At 42.5% G+C, this 27,584-nt stretch overlaps 1 protein-coding gene across 2 annotated transcripts in view; it reads left to right on the top strand.

The window, feature by feature from the left end:
* Positions 1–13,797: 13,797 nt before the first annotated feature.
* Positions 13,798–27,584, top strand: part of HACD2 (3-hydroxyacyl-CoA dehydratase 2) — an 88,514-nt gene continuing 74,727 nt past the window's right edge. For both annotated transcript variants that reach the window (XM_006078557.3, XM_044942598.1), the window contains exons 1-2: positions 13,798–14,237; positions 17,171–17,288. In XM_006078557.3, the coding sequence (XP_006078619.2) occupies positions 13,813–14,237; positions 17,171–17,288 (543 nt within the window). In that variant the 5' untranslated portion in view covers positions 13,798–13,812. The remainder of the gene's footprint in view (positions 14,238–17,170; positions 17,289–27,584) is intronic.

Raw genomic sequence — 27,584 nt, 5'->3', positions numbered from 1 at the left:
TTCTGGTGACTGTCAACATTTCTCAATTTGTGGTTCATCATTCCAGTCTCTGCCTCTGTTGTCACACTGCTTCCTTCTCTGCCTGCTAGTCTCTTTTTCTTCCTGTGTCTATTCTGTAAGGATAAGCGATTGCATTTATGGCCCACCAGTATAATCCAAGATTATCTTCTCATTTTAAGATTTTTAATTTAATCATATCTGTAAAGACCCTTTCCCCAAATATAGTGACATTCAGATACTTGACATCATTGGTGGGTGGGGGGTGGGCATTTTTCAGCCTACCATAACTGCCCAGCATCTATTCTCGTCTTCTGGTAATGACTCCCTTAATACTTCTAACTGGTAACTCTGTCCCACAACTAATACATTGTCATTTCACCTGACTCCCTCTACATAACCTTTGAAAGACCAAGTACTTATGTTTCATTTAGGGCCATGAACCCCAGTGCAACCTCACAGATGCTCCATAAAAAAAATATTTGCTGGTATGAATAAAGAAGTATTGTATACCACCATATGTACAGTGGGTTCTCTGATAGCTCAGTTGGTAAAGAATCCACCTGCAATGCAGGAGACCCCCATTTGATTCCTGGGTCAGGAAGAGCCACTAGAGAAGGGATAGGCTACCCATTCCAGTATTCTTGGGCTTCCCTTGTGGCTCAGTTGGTAAACAATCTGCCTGCAATGTGGGAGACCTGGGTTCGATCTCTGGGGTGGGAAAATCCCCTGAAGAAGGAAAAGGCTACCCACTCCAGTATTCTGGCCTAGAGAATTCCATGGACTATACATTCCATGGGGTTGCAAAGAGTCGGACACGACTGAGTGACTTTCACTTTCATATGTATAATAATTACTCTAAAGAGATGTTTCAGTTCAGTTCAGTCACTCAGTCATGTCTGACTCTTTGCGACCCCATGAACTGCAGCACACCAGGCCTCCCTGTCCATCACTAACTCCCAGAGCCTACCCAAACTCATGTCCCTTGAGTTGGTGATGCCATCCAGCATCTCACCCTCTGTCGTCCCCTTCTCCTCCTGTCCTCAATCTTTCCCAGCACCAGAGTCTTTTCAAATGAGTCAGCTCTTCACATCAGGTGGCCAAAGTATTGAAGTTTAGGTATCAGGTAATTGATGATTAAGAGACTTCCACAAACCAAAAAAACCCTTTAACAAAGCAATGAACGGAAAGAGGGGTCTGCTGGTTGAAGCAGTTTCGCTGTCCTGGTTTCTTCAAGCAGACAGGTTTTCCGTGTGAGCCAACATCCCTCTAACATAGAATACTGTAGTGGAAAGATGTTCACTCCAATCGACACCTTACCCTTAGCCGACTGCCTAATTGCATTATCCTCGACCTGCTTCGGTGACAGGTGAGCCTACCTGGCATGGGGCAGGAAGATGAATTGGACATACTTCAGACCCTCAAGAATGACACTGGATCCTAAGTCACACAGGCAACTTTAATCTAATAGGAAAAGGGGCATACTTCTCGCTGACCCTGAAGGAAAGTTAAATGGCTCAAAATAGCCTGGAGTTTAAACTCCCCTCCAGGTCCTCCCCACCATTTTATACAAAACAAAGAACTCTCTCACCCAAAGGGGAAAAAAAAAAAGGACATTAAAGTTTATTACACCCAGCTCCTAGCCGGTCCAGCCTCTGGCCTATCTCCAGAATTCCTTGCCCCAGTCGTTTAAGAGATAATTACTCCAAACAACCTTGGAGAAGAACAGGCCCCCTTAAGACAGTAGATTTCCACATATATGCCTATATATGCTTACTCTTTTCTTGGGTTAGTGCAGCAGCTCACTAATCTGACTGCTGCCCCTTCTTGCCTCGTTAAAGGTGATCTGTTCCTGTGAAGTGCTGGTCTCTTTCTTTTTCCAAACCTCGCCTTCTCTAACTCCCTAACCCTACATTTTTTGGTGCCAAAACCCAAGAGGTTGAGGTTCCTTCTCATTCTCCACGGCCAGCTCTTCAAGGCATGGAAGCCTGCTGAGCTCACTTTCCTGCCCGGGCTTTCAAGACATCCTCGAGATGACACCCTGTGCCTTCGTGAGTGGTACAAGTCCTGTGTATAGGGCTTTATTGGTTTTCCACGTAACCCGAGGAATACTGGCCTCTCTCTCTCTCTTCCTCTTTTCTCTGCACTTTCTTTTCCGCAAGACGGACCAACTCCAGGACAGAGGCCTTTTGCCATTTGACCTCCCTCCATCCACCACGAATTCTCGCCTGACGCAGTAGCCCAGGTAAGCCATAGACTATTGTCCTTTCCGGATTCCCAAGGAACCCTCCAGCCAAAAGGCCTTCTGGAGAGGCACTTGAGGGATGCCCCTCCCTCCTTCAGAGTCTCTCTCTCTCTTTGTCCAGTCAAAAGATTAGGTGATGACCTTTTCTCTTGACCAGAGAGTCGCTAGCCATTTGCTATGGGGTCAAGCCAATCTGACCCACGGGACTCTCCCTTGGCCTGTGTAAAACAAAACCTCAAACCTCTACTCTTGATTGATCTCAAGGTTCATAAACTCGAGTCACTTTGCACTCAAATTTGGCCTCAATACAAACTGGATAACCAAAACGGCTGGCCTGAGTTCAGGACTTTAAATTTCAATATTTTATCAGATCTCACTAACTTCCTCAAACGGAGTGGCAAATGGTTGGAGGTCCCCTATATTTAACCTTAGAAGCTGTCCTTCTCTCTGCAAGGACTGTTCTACCTATCAAATCCTCCTCTGCTCTCTCTCCCTCTCCATTACAAAAGAATCCAAATCTAAAGCCCCTAAAAGCCCCCCTAAACCCTCAGCCCCCAATTTCGACCCAGCAGATGAGCCTCCTCCCTACCGCCCTGGAGAGAAAGCTTCTGGAGATGAGATCCCATTCGCTAGCCCTTCCTTCTCCAAAACAGGAAGCGATGACTCCAAAACCCCAAGAGATTTCCACCCTCCTCCATCAGCCAGGACCTGAAGCAAACACGTTTCCTCTCAGAGAGGTAGCGGGACTGGAAGGCCCTACACGGGTTCATGTGCCTTTCTCAATTTCCCATATGAGCCAAATTGAAGAAAAATTTGGATCCTTTTTAGAAAATCCTACTAGATACAGAAAAGAATTCCTCCGCCTTACACAAGCATATCATTTAACATGGAATGATATTTCAGTTCAGTTCAGCTCAGTCGCTCAGTCGTGTCTGACTCTTTGCAACCCCGTGAATCGCAGCATGCCAGGCCTCCCTGTCCATCACCAACTCCCAGAGTTCACCCATACTCATGTGCATCGAGTCGGTGATGCCATCCAGCCATCTCATCCTCTGTTGTCCCCTTCTCCTCCTGCCCCCAACCACTCCCAGCATCAGAGTCTTTTCCAATGAGTCAACTCTTCGCATGAGGTGGCCAAAGTACTGGAGTTTCAGCTTTAGCATCATTCCTTCCAAAGAACATCCAGGGCTGATCTCCTTTAGAATGGACTGGTTGGATATCCTTGCAGTCCAAGGGACTCTCAAGAGTCTTCTCCAACACCACAGTTCAAAAGTATCAATTCACAGTCCAACTCTCACATCCATACATGACCACAGGAAAAACCATAGCCTTGACTAGATGGACCTTTGTTGGCAAAGTAATGTCTCTGCTTTTCAATATGCTATCTAGGTTGGTCATAACTTTCCTTCCAAGGAGTAAGCGTCTTTTAATTTCATGGCTGCAGTCACCATCTGTAGTGATTTTGGAGCCCAGAAAAATCAAGTCTGACACTGTTTCCACTGTTTCCCCATCTATTTCCCATGAAGTGATGGGACTGGATGTCATGATCTTCGTTTTCTGAATGTTGAGCTTTAAGCCAACCTTTTCACTCTCCTCTTTCACTTTCATCAAGAGACTTTTTAGTTCTTCTTCACTTTCTGCCATAAGGGTGGTGTCATCTGCATATCTGAGGTTATTGATATTTCTCCCGGCAATCTTGATTCCAGCTTGTGCTTCTTCCAGCCCAGTGTTTCTCATGATGTACTCTGCATATAAGTTAAATAAGCAGGGTGACAGTATACAGCCACATTACATCCTAAATGCCACTTTAACCCCTGATGAAAAGGAACAGATATGGCAGGCAGCCCAGACTCATGCTAATCAGCTCCATAACCAAGATTTAGGACTAATCTGGTGGCTGATGATATAGTCCCTTTAACTGAGCCACGGTGGACATAACAAACATCATATGATCACCTGCATCTTATGGTCACCTGTTTACAAGAAGAAATGCTAAAAAGCTCTCATGTTCATGTTAACTATGTTAAGATTAGGGAAGTGACTCAAGAAAAAGATGAAAATCCTGCCCTTTTTCTTTCACGGCTTACTGAGACAGTCCAAAAATACTCTAATCTAGATGCTTCCACTCCCACCAGACTTCTGTACCTACATGTCTGGTTCATAAGCCAGTCAGCCCCCAATATTCACCGAAAACAATGCCAGTTAGAGAAGGGCCCCGAAACCCCTCAGTATGATCTCCTAGAAATAACCTTTAAAGTTTTCAACAATAGGGAGGAAGAAGCGAAAAAATAAAAAAAGGAAAGAAAGGTCAAATATGCTTTATTCACTGCAGCTATCCAAGGAAAAAATTCAACCCCTTTGGCTTATCAACCTTGGCCCACCCCTATGGGACCTAACCCTCTAGGCCCCTGCTTCAGATGTAACCAAATGGGACACTGGGCTAAGTTCTGCCCAAATCCCTGGCCACCCACCAAACCCTGCCCCACCTGCAAACAATGGGGCCACTGGAAAATGGATTGTCCTCAGACACTAACCACCAAATTTCAGGGTCCACCCCAAGCCCAACAACAATGGGCCAGAAACCAGACTCAGGGAGGCCCTGGCACCCCAGACCATGGTTCCTCGGATGAGGTTAGAGATGGTCCAATTGTGCCTGAGTTATTCCAGTGACAGAGCCCAAGCTCCAGACCCCAAGTCTGCCCCATATGGACAGACTCGGAGCTTCGGGTAATTGGCATGGTGGCCAGACAAAAGTCTCGTTTCTAATAGACACTGGAGTGGCCTTTTCACTTTTAACCTCCTTTAAGGGGCCTCTCCAACCTTCATAAGTAGCCATGAAAGGGGCCTCAGGCATCCCTTTTTATCCCAAAATAACCCCTCCTCTCCTTTGTTCCTTTGGCGAAACAACACTAACACATTCTTTTATAGTAGTTCCCCCATGCCCAACTTCTGGCTAAGCTACAAACTTCTATAAACCTCCCATTCTTAGATCCCATATCAGTTCTTTACATCCAAATGGCACCTGAACCCCTGGCCAGCCCTCACTCCCAAAACCTGTCCCCTGACCTTCCCCCGATAGATCCTCAGGTCTGGGACACTGAAGCCCCATCAATAGCCAGACACCATTCCCCCGTGCAGGTCTTTCTTAAAAATCCCTCTCAAGTAATAACCCAAACTCAATATACCCTGACCACAGAATCCCGACAAGGACTTAAGCCAATAATCTCCCGACTGCTCAAAGCCGGCCTTTTGCGGCCTATCTGTTCTCCTCATAATACTCCTATACTGGCAGTCAAAAAGGGACCCCACTCCTGGCGTCTACTCCAAGATCTTCGCAAAATCAATGAGGCCATAAGACCCATACACCCCGTGGTCACTAACCCTACACCCTTCTCTCACATACTCCCCCTGACACACTCTATTTCACAGTATTGGACAAAGATGCTTTCTTTACTATACCTCTACACCACTCCTCACAGCCCCTATCTGCCTTCACCTGGACGGATCCAGACACATATCAATCTCAACAATTAACTTGGATTGTTTTACCACAAGGGTTTAGAGATAGCCCTCATTTTTTCAGTCAAGCCCTTCAAAGAGGCCTACAAACTTTAGACCTAGACTCTATTACCTTACTCCAATATGTAGACAATTTATTGCTATGTAGTTCCTCTCGCCTTAACTGCCTAGTCCACACTGAGATGGTATTAAATGCCCTAGGCAACTGGGACTACACAGTCTCATTCTCCAAAACACAAACTGCTTCCACCACTGTCCATTACATGGGATTGCTTCTCACTCCCACATCCAAAATAATCCCAGCTCAGAGACTTCGAGCCTTGACACAGATCCCCAAGCTCCAAACCAAGAGAGAACTTCTTTCTCTATTAGGTCTATTAAACTTCTTCCAAATATGGGTCCCAAATTTTGCCCTCCATGCAAAATCTCTCTACCAAGCTACTCAAGAAAACTTAGATGAATCCTTATTGGCCCCCCACCTCTCTCCACACTCCAATACAGACTCTTATCAAACATTTACTACAGGCCCCTTCTCTTTACTTACCTGATTACACCAAGCCTTTGTTCCTTTTTGTACATTCTCGACAAAGACATGCCTTAGGGATTCTGTGCCAAAAAGGGAGGTACATATGGGGCCCTCTAGCTTACTTATCTAAACAACTCCATCTCATCATGCTCAGATGGCTACCTTGTCTCCAGGCCTTAGCTGCAACCACCCTCTTAATACCTGAAGCCCAATAACTAACCTGAAATGCTTCTCTAAATATACACTTACCTCATGCCTTCAACGGAGAAAGCAATGGCACCCTACTCCAGTATTCTTGCCTGGAAAATCCCATGGACGGAGGAGCCTGGTGGGCTGCAGTCCATGGGGTCGCTAAGAGTCGGACACAACTGAGTGACTTCACTTTCACTTTTCACTTTCATGCATTGGAGAAGGAAATGGCAATCCACTCCCATGTTCCTGCCTGGAGAACCCCAGGGATGGGCGAGCCTGGTGGGCTGCTGTCTATGGGGTCGCACAGAGTCGGACACGACTGAAGCAGCTTAGCAGCAGCAGCAGCATTCCTTCAAAGATTTACTCTCTCATTGGGCTTTCCTTTCTCTGTCCCCTGCTTGACTACAAATCCTCCACACATACCTCCTCGATACATCCCTTTCTTTCATGCTTTGTAAACCTCTTAATCCTGCTAGCTTACTCCCTACACCAGATCCAGAAGCAGAACACCTATCTCATGACTGTATTCAGACCTTAGATATGACACTTAATCCATTTGAACATATAACTGATCAGCCCCTTACTGACCCCAAAGTCCCATCCTGGTTCATAGATGGCAGTGCCCAGAAACAAGCCCCATTTGGGGCTAGATATGCTATAGTTCAGGGACACCCCGACAAAGTTATCCCTCCTCACCTCATCAAGTCAACCACACTCCCAGCTCACACATCCTCACAACAGTGAACTGATAGCGCTTACACAAGCTTTGACTCTAGCCAAAGACCAAAAGATAAACATTTACACTGACTCCAAATATGTCCATAACATATTACATTCTAACATAATCTGGAGGGAGAGGGGATTCCTCACTCAGAAGGGCACACCTATTCTCAATGCTTCTTTTATTTCTGAACTCCTCCATGCGACTCAGCTCCCCAAACAAGCTGCTGTAATGCATTGCCGGGGACATCAGCGACATAGTCCTATCTCCTTTTATAACAATATAGCAGATTACGAAGCAAAGCGGCAGGCCGCCTGTTAGTCCTGTCTTTACTATAGCCCAAATTGATGAGCCTAACATCCACACATTACTTTCATATTTACGTTCCCTTCCCCCCACCCCCGCCCCCGCTACAATAGTAGACTTAAGACTTTCCTTCAGGACTTTATTGAGTTCACTAAGGATGATGTGACTTATTTAAATAATCTGACCCAAACTTGTACCATTTGTCAGTGGACAAATCCTAATTCTAACATTCACCCCCTTCCTTTCCCCCCCACCAAATTCATGGGCATCTTCTCACACAAGACTGGCAGGTAGATTTCACCTACATGCCACCTGTATAAAGTGCTATATTTCTCATAGTCTTCGTAGATATATTTTCTGGATGGATTGAAGCTTTCCCAATTACTAACAAACGAGCCCCTACTGTGGCTCAGCTTATTCTTACTGAAATCCTCCCAAGATTTGAAATGCCTTCCTCCCTCCAGTTTGACAATGGGCCCAAGTCCACATCCCAAATCACCCAAAATATTGCATGAGCCCTTCAAATTCCTTGGAAGTTGCACATTCCTTATCATCCCCAGTCTTCTAAGGTTGAGAGAGCCAACCAAGTCCTAAAAGAAACTCTGACCAAATTAATGATCGAACTTTATCAAGACTGGACTAAACTCCCTTTAGCCCTCTTAAAGGTCTGGGTCTTACCAAAAAACCCCTTAAATATCAGTCCATTTGAGGTCATGTATGGGAGGCCCATAATACCTTTGGGTCTTCTCCCTCCCAGGACAGTCCCAAACTGCCTTCCCACCTTCCTTTTCCTTTACTTGCCCAGATATGAGATGCCCTTTGCAACACATAGATAACTTACTCCCTCGACCACACCCCAATCTTCCATACCCATCCCTTCAAATAGGAGACAAAGTCTATATGGCAGTTCAGTCCCACTCAGATCTAACCCCAAAATGGCAAGAACCCTACACAGTAATTCTGCTGATCCCTACCACTGCAAAATTAAAAGAAATCACCCCTTGGGTACACATCACCTGATTGAAAAAGGTTATGCAGCCCAATGATGAAAATGCTTGCCAGACTAATACTTACCAAGTTTCTCAAACAGGTCCTACAACTCTAAAGTTCTCATGGCTTCCACTGGCCCCAACTGGTGACGGATGAGCCTGTCAGTTTCACAGCTGCAATTATTACTGGAACAACTTCTGGCAGATATCTGGGTCTCGAGTCCTCAAGGATCCATGCTCGGACACATTGAAGATTACATCCACCATGTGGCTACAGGGAACCGTTTATAACTTTTACCCCTTTAAAATCCAATTCTTTCCCATAAAAATCTATCTTATACTCACTTCCCCAAATGTTATTTAACATCTTCTTATCTTCCCTTCTTCCTCTGACCAACGAACTCCTTCAAAATCCTAACCTCAACTATCTATTCTGGACCCTTAATTTAACCCATACCCTTCTCAATGCTTTTAACCCACAATTGGCTAAAGACGGCTGGATATGTTTATCAGTAACTCCTTTGGGAGATTCAGCCCTCCCCACATCCATCCTCGACTGGACCACAGGTAACATGTCCCTACACCACTCATACTGTGGAGAGCCTTTACTCGTCTCATATCTTAAATATCTTCACACTAGTGACCGAATCAGAAATTTAGACATACTCTTAAAATCTTTACTCACCAAATTTCCCTCCTTCAACAAAAAACCTCCAATAGGAGGCCCTATTGCCCAGAAAATAACACTGTTACAACCAGCTCCTTTTTACATATCCAGAAATTCCCAAAACAGTTCATATGACCAACCCATGGACACAATCCCTAACTCCATGTGCATCCACACCTCCACCTTACTCTTTGCCACTGGAAAGGCCATATATAATTTTTCTGGTCCTACAGGACACTCTTTAACCTTTACAGGGTGGTTTCCTTCAACTTATTCCTCCACCTTTCCCATAGTTGAGGCCACCTTAGCGGGGTGTCTGAGCGTCCTTGAATGAACGATCAAAACCTCCCCTTGACTCCTCTTCACCATCGACTTCAGCTGTTGTATTACAAAACCTGGCTTATATTTCCTGTGTGGGACGTCTACATACCTCTGTCTACCTACTAATTGGACCGGGACCTGCACCCTTGTATACTCCAGTCCAAACATTTTAATAACCCCCAATGATCAACCCTAGCCTATTCCTCTCATCCACAAATGAATAAAACGAGCCATTCATTTCATTCCCCTCTTAATAGGACTAGAAATAGCAGCTGAAATTGGAACAGGAACCGCCAGCTTAACCACCTCCATCCAAAACTATCGGACACTATCTAAAGAAAGACCTATCAGACAGCTTCCATGAAATAGCTCAAGGCCTAATAACTATCCAAAATCAACTTGATTCCTTGGCTGCCATAGTATTACAAAATAGAAGGGGATTAGATCTATTCACTGCAGAGAAGGGAGGTCTAGCCTTTTTCTAGGCGAATCCTACTGTTTCTATGCCAACCAATCAGGTATTGTCCAAAGAGCTGCAAAAAACCTTACAGATCAAGCCTCATGAATCCGCCAGAGATTAAGCAATTCCTGGCAGTCATGGTTAACAGATTGGAACTAGATGCCTTGGGTTTTACCCCTCCCTTCTCAGACCATTCATTTTTATCATCTCCCTACTTATCTTTGGGCCTTATTTGTTTAATCTTTTCCAGGGATTCCTCCAAGACCGAATCCAAGCCATTTCCCGAGACCAAGTCAAGACTGTTCTTTTGCTTGAGACCCTGATGGCTAGAATAGAAAATCAACACTACGGGCCTTAGACTTCCTTCCTCCTGGACCACAAACCCCTGACCCTTATTTATCAGCACAAAGAAGTCCTGAACATTAACGGTGCCCACCTCTCTTTCTTTTTTGTATATATTCCTTAGGGTCTAAAATGAAGAAAAGTTACATGGCTCAAAATAGCCTGGAGTTTAAACTCCCCTCCAGATCCTCCCCACCATTCTATGCAAAACAAAGAACTCTCTCACCCAAAGCGGGGGAGGAAAAAAAAAAGGACACTATGGTTGATTATGCCCAGCTCCCAGCCAGTCCAGCCTCTGGCCCATCTCCAGAATTCCTTGCCCCAGCTGTTTAAGAGATAACTACTCGGAACAACAACGTTGGAGAAGAACAGGCCCCCTTAAGACAGTAGCTTTCCACATAGATGCTTACTCTTTCCTTGGGTTATTGCAGCAGCTCACTAATCTGACTGCTGCCCCTTCTCGCCTCATTAAAGGTGATTTGTTGCTGTGAAGTGCCAGTCTCGCTCTTTTTCCGAACCTCGCCTTTAACTCCCTTACCCTACAGACCTCCACTATTCTAGTGTTGTAGCCACGGCTTCCGGGAAACAAACTCATGCAGAAGGACAATGCAGATAGTGAAGTGCAGTTTATTACACCGGCGGGCCCAAGGCAGAGTCTCCTCTTAGCCAAGGACCCCAACCAGTTTTTGTGAAAACCTTATATACCCTAAGTATACGTGCGCAAAACCACCTCCCCAAATTCCCCAAAACTAGTCTGAACAAAGGAAGAGAAAGATACAATCAGAGTTAACCTGTGATTCATATGCCTTAGGCCCAGGTAGTTAACAGTGGACAATTATCAATAGGCCTGTGTTCATACCCCAATAAGCATAATAGAATTTATGATTCTATTTGGTTACACAGATAATTAGGGTATTCTTTTAGGCAATGGAGAGTCTAGGTATGAGCCCTGGGGTTCTTCCATCTGGGGGCCTGGTTTTCCAGTTGGTATGTCATTTTCAGAGATACTGGGCATATAGCTCAAAGTTCACAGTCCGGCCCAAGATGGAGTCCTGCTTTCAAGATGGAGCCTGTTCTGTCTGTTTGAAGAAAGTAGGGAAAACCACTAGACCATTCAGGTATGACCTAAATCAAATCCCTTATGATTAGACAGTGGAAGTGAAAAATAGATTTAAGGGCCTAGATCTGATAGATAGAGTGCCTGATTAACTATGGAATGAGGTTTGTGACATTGTACAGGAGACAGGGATCAAGACCATCCCCATGGAAAAGAAATGCAAAAAAGCAAAATGGCTGTCTGGGGAGGCCTTACAAATAGCTGTGAAAAGAAGAGAAGTGAAAAGCAAAGGAGAAAGGAAAGATATAGACATCTGAATGCAGAGTTTCAAAGAATAGCAAGAAGAGATAAGAAAGCCTTCTTCAGTGATCAGTGCAAAGAACTAGAGGAAAACAACAGAATGGGAAAGACTAGGGATCTCTTCAAGAAAATCAGAGATACCAAAGGAACATTTCATGCAAAGATGGGCTCGATAAGGGACAGAAATGGTATGGACCTAACAGAAGCACAAGATATTAAGAAGAGATGGCAAGAATACACAGAAGAACTGTACAAAAAAGATCTTCACGACCCAGATAATCACGATGGTGTGATCACTCACCTAGAGCCAGACATCCTGGAATGTGAAGTCAAGTGGGCCTTAGAAAGCATCACTACGAACAAAGCTAGTGGAGGTGATGGAATTCCAGTTGAGCTATTCCAAATCCTGAAAGATGATGCTGTGAAAGTGCTGCACTCAATATGCCAGCAAATTTGGAAAACTCAGCAGTGGCCACAGGACTGGAAAAGGTCAGTTTTCATTCCAATCCCCAAGAAAGGCAATGCCAAAGAATGCTCAAACTACCGCACAATTGCACTCATTTCACACACTATAAAGTAATGCTCAAAATTCTCCAAGCCAGGCTTCAGCAATATGTGAACTGTAAACTTACTGATGTTCAAGCTGGTTTTAGAAAAGGCAGAGGAACCAGTGATCAAATTGCCAACATCCACTGGATCATGGAAAAAGCAAGAGAGTTCCAGAAAAACATCTATTTCTGCTTTATTGACTATGCCAAAGCCTTTGACTGTGTGGATCACAATAAACTGTGGAAAATTCTGAAAGAGATGGGAATACCAGACCACCTGATCTGACTCTTGAGAAATTTGTATGCAGGTCAGGAAGCAACAGTTAGCACTGGACATGGAACAACAGACTGGTTCCAAATAGGAAAAGGAGTTCGTCAAGGCTGTATATTGTCACCCTGCTTATTTAACTCATATGCAGAGTACATCATGAGAAACGCTGGACTGGAAGAAACACAAGCTGGAATCAAGATTGCTGGGAGAAATATCAATAACCTCAGATATGCAGATGACACCACCCTTATGGCAGAAAGTGAAGAGGAACTCAAAAGCCTCTTGATGAAAGTGAAAGTGGAGAGTGAAAAAGTTGGCTTAAAGCTCAACATTTAGAAAACGAAGATCATGGCATCCGGTCCCATCACTTCATGGGAAATAGATGGGGAAACAGTGGAAATAGTGTCAGACTTGATTTTTCTGGGCTCCAAAATCACTACAGATGGTGACTGCAGCCATGAAATTAAAAGACACTTACTCCTTGGAAGGAAAGTTATGACCAACCTAGACAGCATGTTCAAAAGCAGAGGCATTTACTTTGCCAGCAAAGGTTCGTCTAGTCAAGGCTGTGGTTTTTCCTGTGGTCATGTATGGATGTGAGAGTTGGACTGTGAAGAAGGCTGAGTGCGGAAGAATTGATGCTTTTGAACTGTGGTGTTGGAGAAGACTCTTGAGAGTCCCTTGGACTGCAAAGAGATCCAACCAGTCCATTCTGAAGGAGATCAGCCCTGGGATTTCTTTGGAAGGAATGATGCTAAAGCTGAAACTCCAGTACTTTGGCCACCTGATGCGAAGAGTTGACTCATTGGCAAAGACTCTGATGCTGGAAAGGATTGGGGGCAAGAGGAGAAGGGGACGACAGAGGATGAGATGGCTGGATGGCATCACTGACTCGATGGCTGTAAGTCTGAGTGAACTCCGGTAGCTGGTGATGGACAGGGAGGCCTGGCGTGCTGCGATTAGTGGGGTCGCAAAGAGTTGGACACGACTGAGCGACTGATCTGATCTGAGTAACTTAAAAGGCAGGGAATAAACCTTCGGAGACTGAAATCTTCAACCTAGCTACAAGTTAACATAAAGGGCAGTTCCTGCTTGCCTCTGGAGATGATGGGAAGCGAAATGTGCGTCAAATGACCTGACTCAAAACGGAAGGTTTACTCGGGGCCGCATTAGGGGAGAAGATAGGACCACTGGGAGAAGTCACGATGACAAGAGAGAATGAAAGAATCATTTAATCCAGTATGGAGGCGGAAATTATAGGAAAGAGAATAACCACGGACGACGATGCATCTAGATGGTAGAAACAGGGAGCCTGCCCAGCAAGGCCAAAGACAATATTGACCTAATCAAGATGGCGCCCGAGGTTATTCTCCGGAGGGCAAAAGCGGCGGTGATTACTCAGTTCCAAGATGGCGGTGGCGACGGAGGCTCGCGGAGGGGCGGAAAGCGCCGGGAGCGTCTTTGCCCTCCTCTAAGATGGCGGCCGCCGTGGGCGTTGTCCCTGGCTCCGCCCCGCGGCCTCCGCTCCGCCTCTCCCGCGTTCTTCCCCCCGCCCTCTCGCTGTGGGCAGTCCGGGCGGAGGAGCTTACGCGAGGAGAGTGGGTGCCCGGCAGTTGACATGGCGGCGGCGGCGGCGACGACTGCAGCGTCGAAGGGGAATGGGGGCGGCGGGGGCCGTGCCGGGGCCGGCGAAGCCAGCAGCTCGCGGAAGAAAAAGGGCCCAGGGCCTCTGGCCACGGCATACCTGGTCATCTACAATGTGGTGATGACCGCGGGGTGAGGCTGGGGTTCTTGAAGGCGCGGGAGAGCCTGGCCGGGGAGGGGGCTCTGCGGCCGGAGGAGCGGCCCGGCTCGGCCCGCCACGCGCAGCGCAGCCCCGGCGGCGGGAGTCCGGGCCCCGGCACTTGGGCGCTGAGGGCAACCGAGGCTGGATCCTCCTCGCCTGTGCCTACCCAGGACTCTCGCCCGGGCCGGGGGCCGAGCAAGTTCCCAGGCACCGGTGTGCCCGGAGCTGGAGTTTCGAGGCTCCATGGGGGCTCGGGGAAGGCTGCCTAGGTGGTGGTTCGGAGGGCCTTGGGAGGACAGGTGGGCTGGCCAACGTCCAGGTCTGGGGGGCGGTGTGCCGGGCGATCCTGCAGCGCGGAGAGCCCAGGCCGCAAGTCACGGATGGCGAGCTGTTCCCTCTAAAGGGAATGGAGGGAGCTGTGGTTGCAGAGTGACCATTTGTTTCCGCGGCTGTTTTCAAAATCCACGATGAGCTTTAATGTGAAAGGTGGTGGCAGAGCGTTCAAAGTTTTTGCCCAGTGACATGAGCAGTTCTGTGCTTTAGGTGAATTTAGACTTTATAGGTCCATGGGGTCGCTGGAGTCGAACCCGACTGAGCGACTTCACTTTCACTTTTCACTTTCATGCATTGGAGAAGGAAATGGCAACCCACTCCAAGTGTTCTTGCCTGGAGAATCCCAGGGACGGGGGAGCCTGGTGGGCTGCGGTCTATGGGATCGCACCGAGTCGGACACGACTGAAGCGACTAAGCTGCAGCAGCCGCAGACTTTATAGGGTGGGTTGGAGCAGGGAGGTTACTGGTGAGGAGGGGAATAGACCCTGGAAACAGATTTTACCCCCTCTTGTTTATTATTTCAGTCCATCCCTTGTCATAGCGAGTTTTGAGTTCTAGTTACGACACTGACTAGCTGTGTGACCTTGGATAAATCATTTAATTTCTCTAGACCTCCGTTTTTTTATCTGTAAAAACTAAAGAGTTGAGCTAGGCGCTCTCCAAGTTTCTCCAATTGTTTGATCTCCTGATTTTTGATCACAGGATCAGACGAATATATAGATTTTTAAATTGTATTCATTTGTAAAAAAATTTTTTCATAACATTTTATTTTGAAAATTTTCAAACATACAGAAAAGTTGAAAGAACTGTATAATGAACATCTAGTTTGATTTATTTTTAAACTAGATAATACAATAGCCAAATGCAAAATTGAAAATATATGCAAGGGCATACAGTGAGAATCTACTCTCCTATATTCCCTTTCACACAGGTTTCCTCCCTAGAAGGCAGTTAATTTTGTCTGTCTTTAAGATACTGATACTAGCAAATTGTATAATCATACCCCACCCCTTTTTAAAAATACAAATTCTAATCTATTAGCATTTCAGCACCTTGCTTTTTCACACACACACACATGCACAAAACATATCTTGAGAAGATCATAGGAGCTTTATGACTATTGCTAGAAATAGTATTGAAACCTAGGCTCAGAGAAGTTGTGACTTGCTTATCTTGTTTGAAGTCACAGAACTTGTTAGTAGTAGTTCTGGGTCTAGAACCCATGTCTCGACTCAAAGACTAACGAAGAAATATTGCATGCAAGCTTACTTTATCACATAAATGGTCACAGTGTTTTTAAAAGAATATTCAGGAGTGTTATGTGTGTGTTTATATATAAAAATTCTTGTCATCTTAGTAAGGGCATTGTACTGAAGATAGATTTTTAAGATACATTGGGGAAGGTGGAAAGAGTAATTTTAAACCATTAACATAGAGAACAGGGTGGCAGGTAAGAAATGATATCTTAAACCAGGAAGACAAGTTGGGGGTGTGAGAGTAAAGTAAGGTTTTTTCTAGGCCACTAATCGGTAAAGAATCTACCTGCAATGCAGGAGACCCGGTTCGATTCCTGGGTCCGGAAGATCCTCTATAGCAGGAAATGACTACCCACTCCAGTATTCTTGCCTGGAGCATCCCGTGGACAGAGGAGCCTGGCAGGCTGCAGTCCATGGGATCGCGAGAGTCGGACACGACTTAGCAACTAAACCACCACCACCAATGCTGAACCAGTAACACCATTAAGGAATTAATTTCTTTTTTTTTTTTTTACAAACTCTTGTTTGATGTCTTTGCATGATAGTTTCTAGAAATAACAGACCACATTCCCCATTGCCTAGTTAAGATTGTACACATAAATAAGTCTGTTAGCACCTTCAAGGAGACATACTTTAATAAAGGTATACAACACTTCAGTATGGAACTTAACAAATAAAAAGCTGCAAGATCTGAGAAATTTATTTTGGAGGAGAGTAGAACAAATGTGTGTTCAGAGCCATATGCCTAAATGCTTCCCTTTTGCATTTTGTATTGATCTGACTTTCTTTACTGAATTGATTTTGGGACTCTCAGCTTAAAAGCCTTTTATTCTAAAAAAAAAAAAAAAGCTATTCATGTCATTTGTAGTCTTTTAAAAGAACAGCTTTTAAGGTACCAGTTAGATACTTACATAAATAGTTGAAAACATCTTAATCTTCACCCTGTTATTATTACAGACCCTTTAACTGCACAGGGCATTAAATTTTCCTGTAGTAGTTTCTTTTGTCTGTACTTTCTGGCACCTAATATAGTCGCTCAAGGACCAATTTAGCTTATTCCCTTCCTTTTGGCCTTGTTCTCAATAGGCAAGGTTGCCAAAAGGCCGAGCTCCAGATGGGTGAGGTGCCACTGTGCTTTTACAAAAAGCACTCTTGGTAGGATGTTGCTGATGGTGCAGCATTTCTGTGCATTACATACAGCTTGGCATTTGAGGGTGATAATCCATAAATCCAGGACAGATTCTTGAGGTCACCTTTGGCAGTATCTGTCATTGCCATGTCTTTCTATTACAATCCTACTTAACTTTTTTTTTTTTTTTTCTGTTTTTTCTTAGGTGGCTCGTTATAGCAGTTGGTCTGGTCAGAGCATACCTGGCTAAGGGTAGCTATCATAGCCTTTATTATTCCATTGAAAAGCCTTTGAAATTCTTCCAAACTGGAGCCTTATTGGAGGTGGGTCCTGAGATTTGTTGTTGTTGGTTTCTATTGTAAAATTAAAAACAAGCTACTAAATTATATTGAAGTAGCCATGTTTCTGTTCGATTTGCTTTAAATGTTAAAAACTTGCCTCATAGTATGCTACGTATAATGTTGACGTCTGGTTTATCTCTTTGATCAGGTAAAGTAGATCTCATTTAACTTGCATTACCTGGAATGTGTTTTACATTCAACTTTTATTGAAAATCAAATTAAACAAACTTATATTAGGATTAAAAAAGTTCCAGGAACATTCTAGGGAACTGCTAGCAAACTCGGATAATCTTGGGGCCTGGCATATAATGGGCACAGTGAAGTTGGTAAGTGTAGGATGTCAGGAGTGATAGATATAAAAAATAGTAGAGACTGTCTAGAAGCCTCCAAAATTTTTTTTAAAGAATAGTTTACTAATTTCCCTGTATTAAGGATAATGTATATATCCATCCCTGTCTTCTGGGTTAAGTACGTTAGGATTTTTGAGTGGCAAGTGACAGAAGCCCAATTCAAATTATTTTAAGCAAAAGGAAATTTATTGGCTTCCGTAGTTGGTAAAGATATAGGGTTAGCTTACAAAATCAAAGGAACCAGCTCAGGAATGAGGAATAAGAACCAAGGATTTGATGTTGCAGACTCTCTTTCCATCTCTCATCTCTGCTTCTCTGTTTCTCTTTGAATATTGGTCTTAGGCTCTCCTACTGCAGATTGCCTTCGCTACATGGTGGGAGAGAGCTTATTTTTCTTAGCATCAGGGAAGGATTCTGGTTGGCCTTACTTAGAACAATTACTCTTGCCAGTGATGTGAGATACTTGATTAGTCAGATCTAGGGCACATGCTTCTGGCCAAGAAACTGTAGACTTTGTTAATGGAAAAAGGAAGATGAGATAGCTTTGGGCGCACAGAATAGCTGTCATAGTTCATTATGGTGAAAATTTTTCAGGTTGCAGAGCAGATCTGGTATTCAGTTTCATTTCACTTAGCCTCTAGGCCAAGCCCATCATGATGTTTGGAAGGATATTTAAGAAAAGACCATTTATCTCTATGAAATAAAATGTGTTACTTCCACCTCTCCCCTAATTTTTGAAAGCAGAAAGTTAACAGTTTTTGTTTTTTTTTCTCTCAGAAGGCAGAGAGATTTTGATACTGTCCTTCCTTACACATTTAAGGTAGATAGTACGATGTAGAGAGCCTCCAGCCGGAGCTTGAGTGCCTTATTCTAAGCATGCTAGTTTTACTAACTTACTTTGTGAATTTGGGTGTGTCATTTATCTCGTCTGCCTCTTTTTCTCATTTGTAGAATAATTAGGTGGAAGTAGATTTGCAAAGTTCCTTTCTACCCTAATAGTTTAAGGAAATTTTAGCAAATAGTTTAGGCCATATTTTAAACTTGGAGGCTGAAATTCTTTTGGAAAGAGGCAGTAGTAAATAAGTAGAACTTGTCTCCCGGACCTTTGGCCCACACAGTTCTCTAAAGCTACAGAGAAGCAAATTTGGAATCAAGACCATTAGAAACTGCCTCAGTGCTTGATACAGTAAGAAGTTGTACCCCATTGGAATAATGTAATAATTTAAAGGGGATTCTGTCTCTGTAAGACTGGGTAATATTAGAGGTATAATTTTTAAAATTTAAGAATATCTTAGGGAAAGTAGTGACCTTAAATAGTGTGATACAAAAATCCACTTAGGAACCAAATCTTAGCCTGGGAGGGATTAGCCCATTTATCCTTATAGAATTTTTAATAGGGATTTAAGAAAATACTTTGGAGTTTTGGTTTTATCTCTATTATCCCCAGTAAAAACCAATTTGGTGACAAATCCTGGATTTGATTCTGGAAAAAGTACTCTGCAAAATGAATGAAGACTCCCTGTAATGTGCAGTGTATTAACTTTGTAGATGGCAGTGGTGGGAAGGGACCCCTCAACTGGGGAGAAGAGATCAGGCTTGCTAGAACAGTGTTTCCTGAGCTGTCCATTAAGGAATGTTTTCTTGCCTACCCAACCTAGATGGTATGATAATTACATGTGCTTAGTATTGTTTAGTTACAGATAGGTTGTCCTTCTGTGAATTATTAGTGCTTGATAATAAACCCTGTTTATAGGAGGAAAAAATGCGTCCAGACAGGTCAGCCACTCACTTGTACCTCTGTAAGAATATTCTGAATAATAATCTGTATGATTATTCCTTAGTAGGTTCTATGAGAGTTTGCTTTCAGAGGAAATAGACTTTACTTGTTCTCAAGAAAATTCAAATCTTCTCGGGAAAATATAACACTTTGCTTTTTAAAAAATTTAAAAACATTTACTAAGCATGTGTAAATGGACATGTAGTAATGTAATACAGAAAGACTTTCTGAGGAAATGAAGTTTTGCAAAATATGTACAAGATATATTGAGTTTGTGAAACAATAATGTAGCTTTTTAATAAAATAGAAATCCTAGTTTTTTCCCCACATACTCATACAAGAATGTCTTGAGTAATTTTTATAGATAGTTTTCCAAAATATTCCACAGGTGATAGTTAAATAAGTATGTGCTTGAGTCACTGTGCTGATAAAGATATTAAAATTTTATTGAGTAGATAATTATGTTAGGACCGTTGGCTAGAGATTATAGAAACCTCCTTGACTGACTTCATCTGTAATAAGGGGAATTTGTTATAAATGTATAGTATGTCCCATGGAACCCAGTGGTGGGGCTGCACCTGGGACCTAGGAATGGCCTGGAATCAGGGACTGGAGCACCATTGGGAACCCAGGAGTTCTTGCTGTGTTTCTTTACCGTGTTCTCTCTCTTTCTCTGATTCTTCTCTTCCTGCAGACTGGTTTTTTTTTTTTTTGGTTTCTTAGTCTATGTAGCAGACCATGGTAACAGAAAACTCCTGAGATTATAGTTTCTGCAATCAAGAGAGCAGCTAATTAAAAGCAACCTTATTTCCATTTCCATATTCCTAGTGAAGAGCCTAATTGTCCAGCTTAAATTAGGTACTTACTTCTGGTCCAGTCACCTATAGACAAGAGCAGGATCACATTAACCATATAGAAGTTGGAGGGAAGGGACAGTCTCTAGAAAAGTGGTTTTAGGCAGCAAGCCCAAGAAAGTATGTACCAAAGTCATGAGACACAGTACAGTGAAGATAATGAGATATGAGATGATTTATAAGTTGATAGAAAGTAAAATGCTGATAACTTTGTAAGCCAAGAGATCAGTGTGTGAATACATTGTGTCTTGAGTTGAATCTGGAGTAATCCTGGGAGTTAATTAACATAGGTAACAAAAGTATATTTTTTAAATGCCATTCATAGATAAATAAAAGATGGTATCTCCATACCCTAAAGTGAATGAATTACTGGTACTTGTTACAACATGGATGAATCTTGAAAACATGCTTTGTGAAAGAAGCTAGAAACAAAAAGCTATGTGTTTGATTCCATTTATATGAAATATCCAGAATAGGCAAATTCAAAGAGACAGAAAGTGAATTAATGGTTGCCAAGGGCTGTGACTGCTTATGGGTACAGGATTTCTTTTTAAGGTGATGAAAATGTTCTTGAATTAAATGGTGGTATGGTTGTACAACCTTAGAAACATAACTAAAAATCACTGAATTGTATACTCTAAGTGAATTTTGTGATATGTGAATTATATCTCAGTTTTTAAAATACCATTCATCTATAATGACCTATGGATAAATTTTCTTTTTACTTTATTCTTTTCTGAGGTGTCCATGATAGTCCTGGATAAGGAAGGACTCTCTTTCCTGTTGAGAATTGGGTTAAAATTAGAAATTGGTATATTGATCCTACATTATGGCACTTTAAACTTATTTCTAACAGAATTTGGATTTCTAAATATATTTAGTTAACGTAAGACTGTAATTACCACAAAGACACTTTCAGGTACTTGTAATTGGATGTGCCTGTGTGATTGACAGTGAAGATTTCAATAAGTTAAGGACTGCTCTGCAGAGACACTCATTGTTTTTGCTGAACAGACCATCTTCCACACATGTCCATCAGTACATACACCATTTACCAGCCACTGTCCATCTTGGACTGTCTAATGGACCATAGGCACCCCTTTTCCTTCTTATTGTCTTCCAGATCCCTCTAATGCTTGGAACCCTCTTATCTACCAAAAAAAGAAAGAAAGAAAAAAGTTTCATTTGTTATCTTTTCTCTTGAGTTGATTTAGGATTGGGTCTGAAATGGCCAAACTGGTTGGTTCTGGGGAAGGAAAGAAGACAGCTTTTGTTGTTTTCTAAGTCCCATGTCTGTATTCTGCTCTGACTCTTACACCTCACCTCACAACTCTCCTCAGATCCTTTGATGAAACAGGAAACTGATTTGGATATTTCTCTAAAATACAGAAAATTCTTAAGAACTTGTAGTATCCTTAGGAAGAGGGCTCCAGTCTTGTCTCCCTGCTGCGTTTTTGTCTTTTTACCTCAACTACTGAGTGAGTTTTTTTTTTCCCGCCGAAATATTAGGTGATTGGTTTCTGTGATGTTACTAATACAGTCATACATTTTAGGCACATTGTCTGTTAAGTTTGCTTTTCTGAACTCATCTGGGTACATAACCATCACCTGTAATGTTTTTCTTCTTTGTGGAAACATGCTGATTTCTCAATAATGATTTTTAAAAGGAACTTCTGAAACAAGCTATATGCACATTTTAGACTACTTTTTTTCTGAGCCCTTGTTTTGAGACACCAGACCTCTGAGTCTTCTGAAGAGCAAGCAGAGCAAGTCATAGTGGAGCTACCTGACACAAACGGGAATGACAAGAAACCAGACAAACCAGCTTCAGAAACTGAAAACCAGAGGGAATAGGAAGAACTTGGTATAATTACTAAGTGTCACAACATCAGAAGGGAAGGGGGAAACTGTGGGCAACAGGCGTCCGCCCACACAGGCCTCACTGCTTAACAACTCAAGCAAATAGAAGCAAATTGATAGGGTATTCAGAGAAGACAGGTAATGGCTGTAAAAAAGAGCATGCTGATTTTTTTTTTTTAAAGAGAACTGAAAATATCAATGGTTGCAGTTGAGGACAGGAAGGAAGGTGCAGTGCAGAAAAGTATGTAATATGTACTGAAGATTCAAGAAAGGCAGGAGTTCCTGGTTATGGTCTCAGATAAAGTAGATTACAGAGTAGAGACCTCTGGTGGACTAGCTAATGTGTGAATGATTATCAGTACCACAGAAAAAGCATACAGGAGAGTAGTGGAACTTAACAGACTAATAGTGTAGTAGAACCAAGATATCTAGAAAAGAGATTGAGAGTATTGAACCTGTCAAGATATATGGCTACCAGAAGTAGAAAAGGTTGGAAAGTATAATTCAAAAATAATCAGGAAAAATTCTAGAAAATTATTTGGAAGTGAAAGCCCCTCTCAGTATGGTTATTGAGAGTGTATGGAGTTACACATAGGAGCTGTTTTTCAAGGGAAAAACTCTTCCCTTCCTGAGTACCTGCTTGTTAAATTTTTAAACTTAAAATGAATATAAGTGATTTCTAACAGAAAAGAGAAAATCTTCAGATGTAATAGTAAACAACTTGGAACCTTAGACTTTGAAAAATAAAAATATTCATAGGAAGCCAGGAGAATGCATTAGGTCTCTGAATAAGAGACCATGCAGTTTCCTACAGATGGAGACATTTTGAAAACACTTACCAAAATAATAGAACTTTGAAAGAATCCCATCAAAGGATTTCTAACTGATGTATAAATAAATAAAATTAATTCTTTAGACCGGCATTGTCCAGAAGAACTTTTGCAATGATAATACTTCAAATCTGTGCTATCTGTCCAATACACTAGCTACTGTTGAGTCCATGGGGTAGGTGAGACTGAGAAAATGACTTTCTAGTTTTATTTCCTTATAATTTAAACTGAAATAAGCTCTACTGCATTGGCAGCATAGCTTTAGACCGTGGTACAGATTGCAAGTCTTCCCTGTAGCTCAAATGGTAAAGAATCTGCCTGCAACTCAGGAGACCTGGGTTTGACCCCTAGGTCGGGAAGATCCTCTGGAGAAGGGAATGGCAGTCCACTCCAGTATTCTTGCCTGGAGAATCCCATGGACAGAGGAGCCTGGTGGCTACAGTCCATAGGATCGCAAAGAGTCGGACACGATTGAGTAACTAACAGTACTACTACAGCAATAAGGGTGGAATGACCCAAACCTTCATTCCCAAGGAGTCCAAGTCCTTAGTCATTCTACCTCTGTTTGGTTTCTGTAAGTTTTTCATTAACCTTTACTATTGGAAATGCTAACAGGTGCCTCATATCTGGCTTCTGTACATAGTCCACTTTGCCTCCATTCCCTATGGCAACGTGATCTCAATCAGGATCAACCATTCCATCCATCAGTAAACCCTGTTTTTGTTTATGTTCAGTAGCATAAATAAGGAGCCCAAAATGGCCAGGGGGCAGTCTAATCTTCCAGTTCAGTAGAACCATTGTTGTGTCACCTGGTGCAGCCAGCAACCTGTGGAGACTTAAGATCTTTTAAACCAGTAGAGCTCAGCATTGCCAGAATGGAAAGCAAAAATTCTTCAGGTGAGTGAACAGGGATAATAGTGAGAGTAGCCACTCCTGCTTCCTCCTCTGGATTCTTGGGACTTTGTAATCCAGTTGTGAGGAATACAGCATCTGTGATTCAAAGTGTAGACAGCGTCCTGTAAGGCAGAACCCCATTCTCTGAAGGTAAGGTTCCCCAATTGGCATTATAACTTAGTCTTCAGTAAAGCATTCTTCCTTTCAGCTGAGCCAGGCATTTCTGGTTGATGAGGTGTGTGGTAAGATCAGATGATTCAGTGGACCTGAGCCCATTGATGTATGGATTTCTTTTGCTGTGAAGTGTGTTCTTTGACCAGACACAGTACTGTTAGAATGCCATGATGGTGGATAAGGTACTCTGTGAATGTATAGATGGTAAGGCTGGCAGAGCCATTGTGGTCAAAGAAGGCAAACCATATTTAGAATATGTGTTTATTCCAATAAGTACAAATATCTGCTCCCTCCTTGATGGACAAAGTCCAGTGTAATCAACCTACCATCAGGGTGTATGCTATCCCCCTGGGAAATGGTATTTTATAGGGCATTTAATGTTGATCTCTGCTGTTAGCAGATTAGACACTCAGCAGTCGGGTTAACCAGGTCTGCCTTGCTAAGAGGAAGTTCATGTTGCTGAGCCCATGCATAGCCTCCATTCTTGCTGCCATGGCCAATTTGTTCATGAGTCTATTGAGGAAACACTAGGGTGGCTGGGAAAAGAGGCTAATTGATGTTAATAGTGTATATCATTTTGTTCACTCTTATTAAGAGTCTCCTTTACAGTGGATGCAGTTTGATGAGCATTCATGTGAGATAGGCTTCCCTAATAGCTCAGTTGGTAAAGAATTCACCTGCAATGCAGGAGACCCCAGTTCGATTCCTGGGTCGGAAAGATCCACTGGAGAAGGGATAAGCTACCCATTCCAGTATTCTTGGGCTTCCCTTGTGGCTCAGCTGGTAAAGAATCCGCCTGCAATGCAGGAAACCTGGGTTCGATCCCTGGGATGGAAAGATTCCCTGGAGGAGGGAAAGGCTACCCACTCCAGTGTTCTGGCCTAGAGAATTCCATGGACTATTCAGGAATATATTGAATATCTTGTTCCTTGAATATCTTTGACTTCCTCTTCTACCACCAGCTGGAGAAAACTGCTTTTAAAAGACTGGCCCGGTTGGATCAGGCCTATCCATATTATCTCTGTACCTGAAAGTCCATTGACTTCAGACTTTTAACTACATTTGCAAAATTCCTACCCTGTGGTTCCTTGTTTAGTGTTTGATTGGATAATTTAGGAACAGGAATCTTACGGGAATCATCTTTACTATTCTGCCTACCACAGTTGGAATGAAGAGGGAACTTAACTGAAATAAAGGTATCTCAAAATTGAGTAATTCGTTCACTCTGCACATTCTGTTCTGTAAGCATTATAGCATTTTCAGCTGGCATAGTTAGTTGAAAAGGATTTCAGTGCAATAATGTTATTAACTGCAAAAGCAATGAAACTGATTGAAAATATGAAACAGACTTGAGATTCCTGTTCAGACTTTAGGTTAATGGCAACACATGTAATGTAGGAATCTCATTCAATTTCTTTAATATAACTACTTTAATAGTATTTTATATTGCCTTTGTTTGAATCACTTTCATCCTAAAAGTATTCCCAGTCTATTACACAACCACGTTATCACATCATCTCAGTATTTTCATTCGTTTTTTTTTTTTTTTTCTAATCCATATTCTTTTCCTTGTCTTACCATTCAAAGTATATTGTCTCCAAGTTCTTTTTACAGACTAGGCACAGGTTATATGTCTCAATGGGATTTCAAGTGAGAAGGATACCTTCTTGGTGATACTTTCTTACTGCCCTATCCTGGGACATTATCTAGGGAATTATTTTGACATCACACAAATAAATAAGACCTAACTTGATTTGTGATAATGTTTATGCTTCCTCATTTCCTCTACTTTGTTATTTACTTGCTGTCATTATTCTAACTTCGGTTAAGATTCTTTCCCTGTGTTCATTATTGTTTTAATTGTTTCTGTTCTAGTGCTGGCCTGTGCCTCTGCTCTCTTATTTTCCTATTCTTGCCCAAAGTGCTTTCTGATACTCTTATTTTTAAATCCAAACATATTCATCATAAGTTGATACCTGTATCTGAGTGCTTCATTATGTCATTGTGTCCCCAAGCATTTATATGTGGAAATACACGTTTTTTTAAATAAACAACTTTCTTCTTATTCCTAATTTACATGTCAGATGTTGTTTATTTGTTTTCGTTTTTGTATAGGTAAGTTATACCATCTCTGAATTATATAATAAAGGAGGCAGTATAAAATATGTGATTAAAAGGGAGAGGTTGGGTCTCATGTGACTAAGATCTGTTGTGTCACACAAAGAAGATATGAGTGGCCTTAAGTGTTATATGTCCTTTTCTGCAGTGTCCCTGTTGTGAATCAGCAGCCTGGATGTCTTGCCACATACATGAATAGAGTAGGTTTTCTGTCTAGGCATTATCATCTGTCTTGTCTCAAAGGATGCTGGTTGCTCATCTTTCATTCCATTTCATTTTAATCAGCACGTAGCTTAGTTTTCCTTGATCTTGCAACAGGAGGTTCAGCTTATCTTGTAATATTCACACATTTGAGATTCTTAGCAGTGTTTTCTTTTGAAAAATGTAAGATTTGAAGTCTAGTAATTCTTTTGTTCTCTTATCAGTTATCAACAAATTTGTGCAGCTTGATTTTTTTTTTTTTATCCAAGCCACCCTCTGCCCCACTGTCTTCAAAAAAGACTTAGCAGAATAGTAGACTTGAGTACAGAGTCTTACTAGGCGTGTTGTAGATCAAGTTAAGTCTTGTCAAGTTATAGTTTTTTCAGATATAACTAATGTACAGTGAAATGATAGAAAATGCAGTAGACTAGAAATAAAATCTAGGTTCTTGATCCTGAATATCACTTACTACCTTGTTTAAGTTGGACAACTTTTCTAAGTCTTTGTTTTTTCATCTGGAAATAGAGGTATGTGTCCTGCCCATCTGCCAGGGTTATTATAGTTTCAAACAACACAGTGACAGCTACAGAAATGTAAATTCTAAAATGCACTGCAATAGTTGTTAGTCTTATTGTCCAGAAAAACTTTGGTCATTCAATCAATCTTGTAGATGGCTTCAAATTACTTTAGTATTACCACCCAGGTTAAGGTGCTAGATACAGGATGAATTAGAAGGGGATTTGGAAAAACCTAATTGGCTGGCTAGATGGCCATTGAGGTAGAGAGGAGATAGCAGTCTCGTCTATGCACTGGAAATAAAAAACTGGGGAACATGTGCCAGAAGCATTGGCAGGACTCGGAAACTTGCTTGATTTGGGGGTGAGGGAAAGGAAAGAGCAGTTGAATTGAGAGTGGGAGGTTGGTGAAGAGGCAGGTAGGTATGAAAGAAAGAGAGGGTGAACTATCTGTTGAAGTGTGCCAATCTAGCTTTAGATGTCCAAAGGAATGTGGGGCTGGAGTTCAAAGAAATCTGGGGTTAGAGATTAGATGGGGCCCAAGGGTGGAGCTTTGTAGAATGAATGTCTGTGCTGAACGGCCTGCCAGGCAAGAAAGGTGTCTTCTGATCCTGTGCTTCACAGTCTGTGACAGTTCTGTACAGTGTGGCTCAGGGGACTAGGACACTACTGCTCTTGCTAGTTTATGTCTTACAAAAGAAGTCA

Source organism: Bubalus bubalis, chromosome 1 (assembly GCF_019923935.1).
Source record: "Bubalus bubalis isolate 160015118507 breed Murrah chromosome 1, NDDB_SH_1, whole genome shotgun sequence".
Lineage (NCBI taxonomy): Eukaryota > Metazoa > Chordata > Mammalia > Artiodactyla > Bovidae > Bubalus > Bubalus bubalis.
Note: the sequence above shows the minus strand (reverse complement) of the source record. Positions and strands in the feature narration are given on the sequence as shown.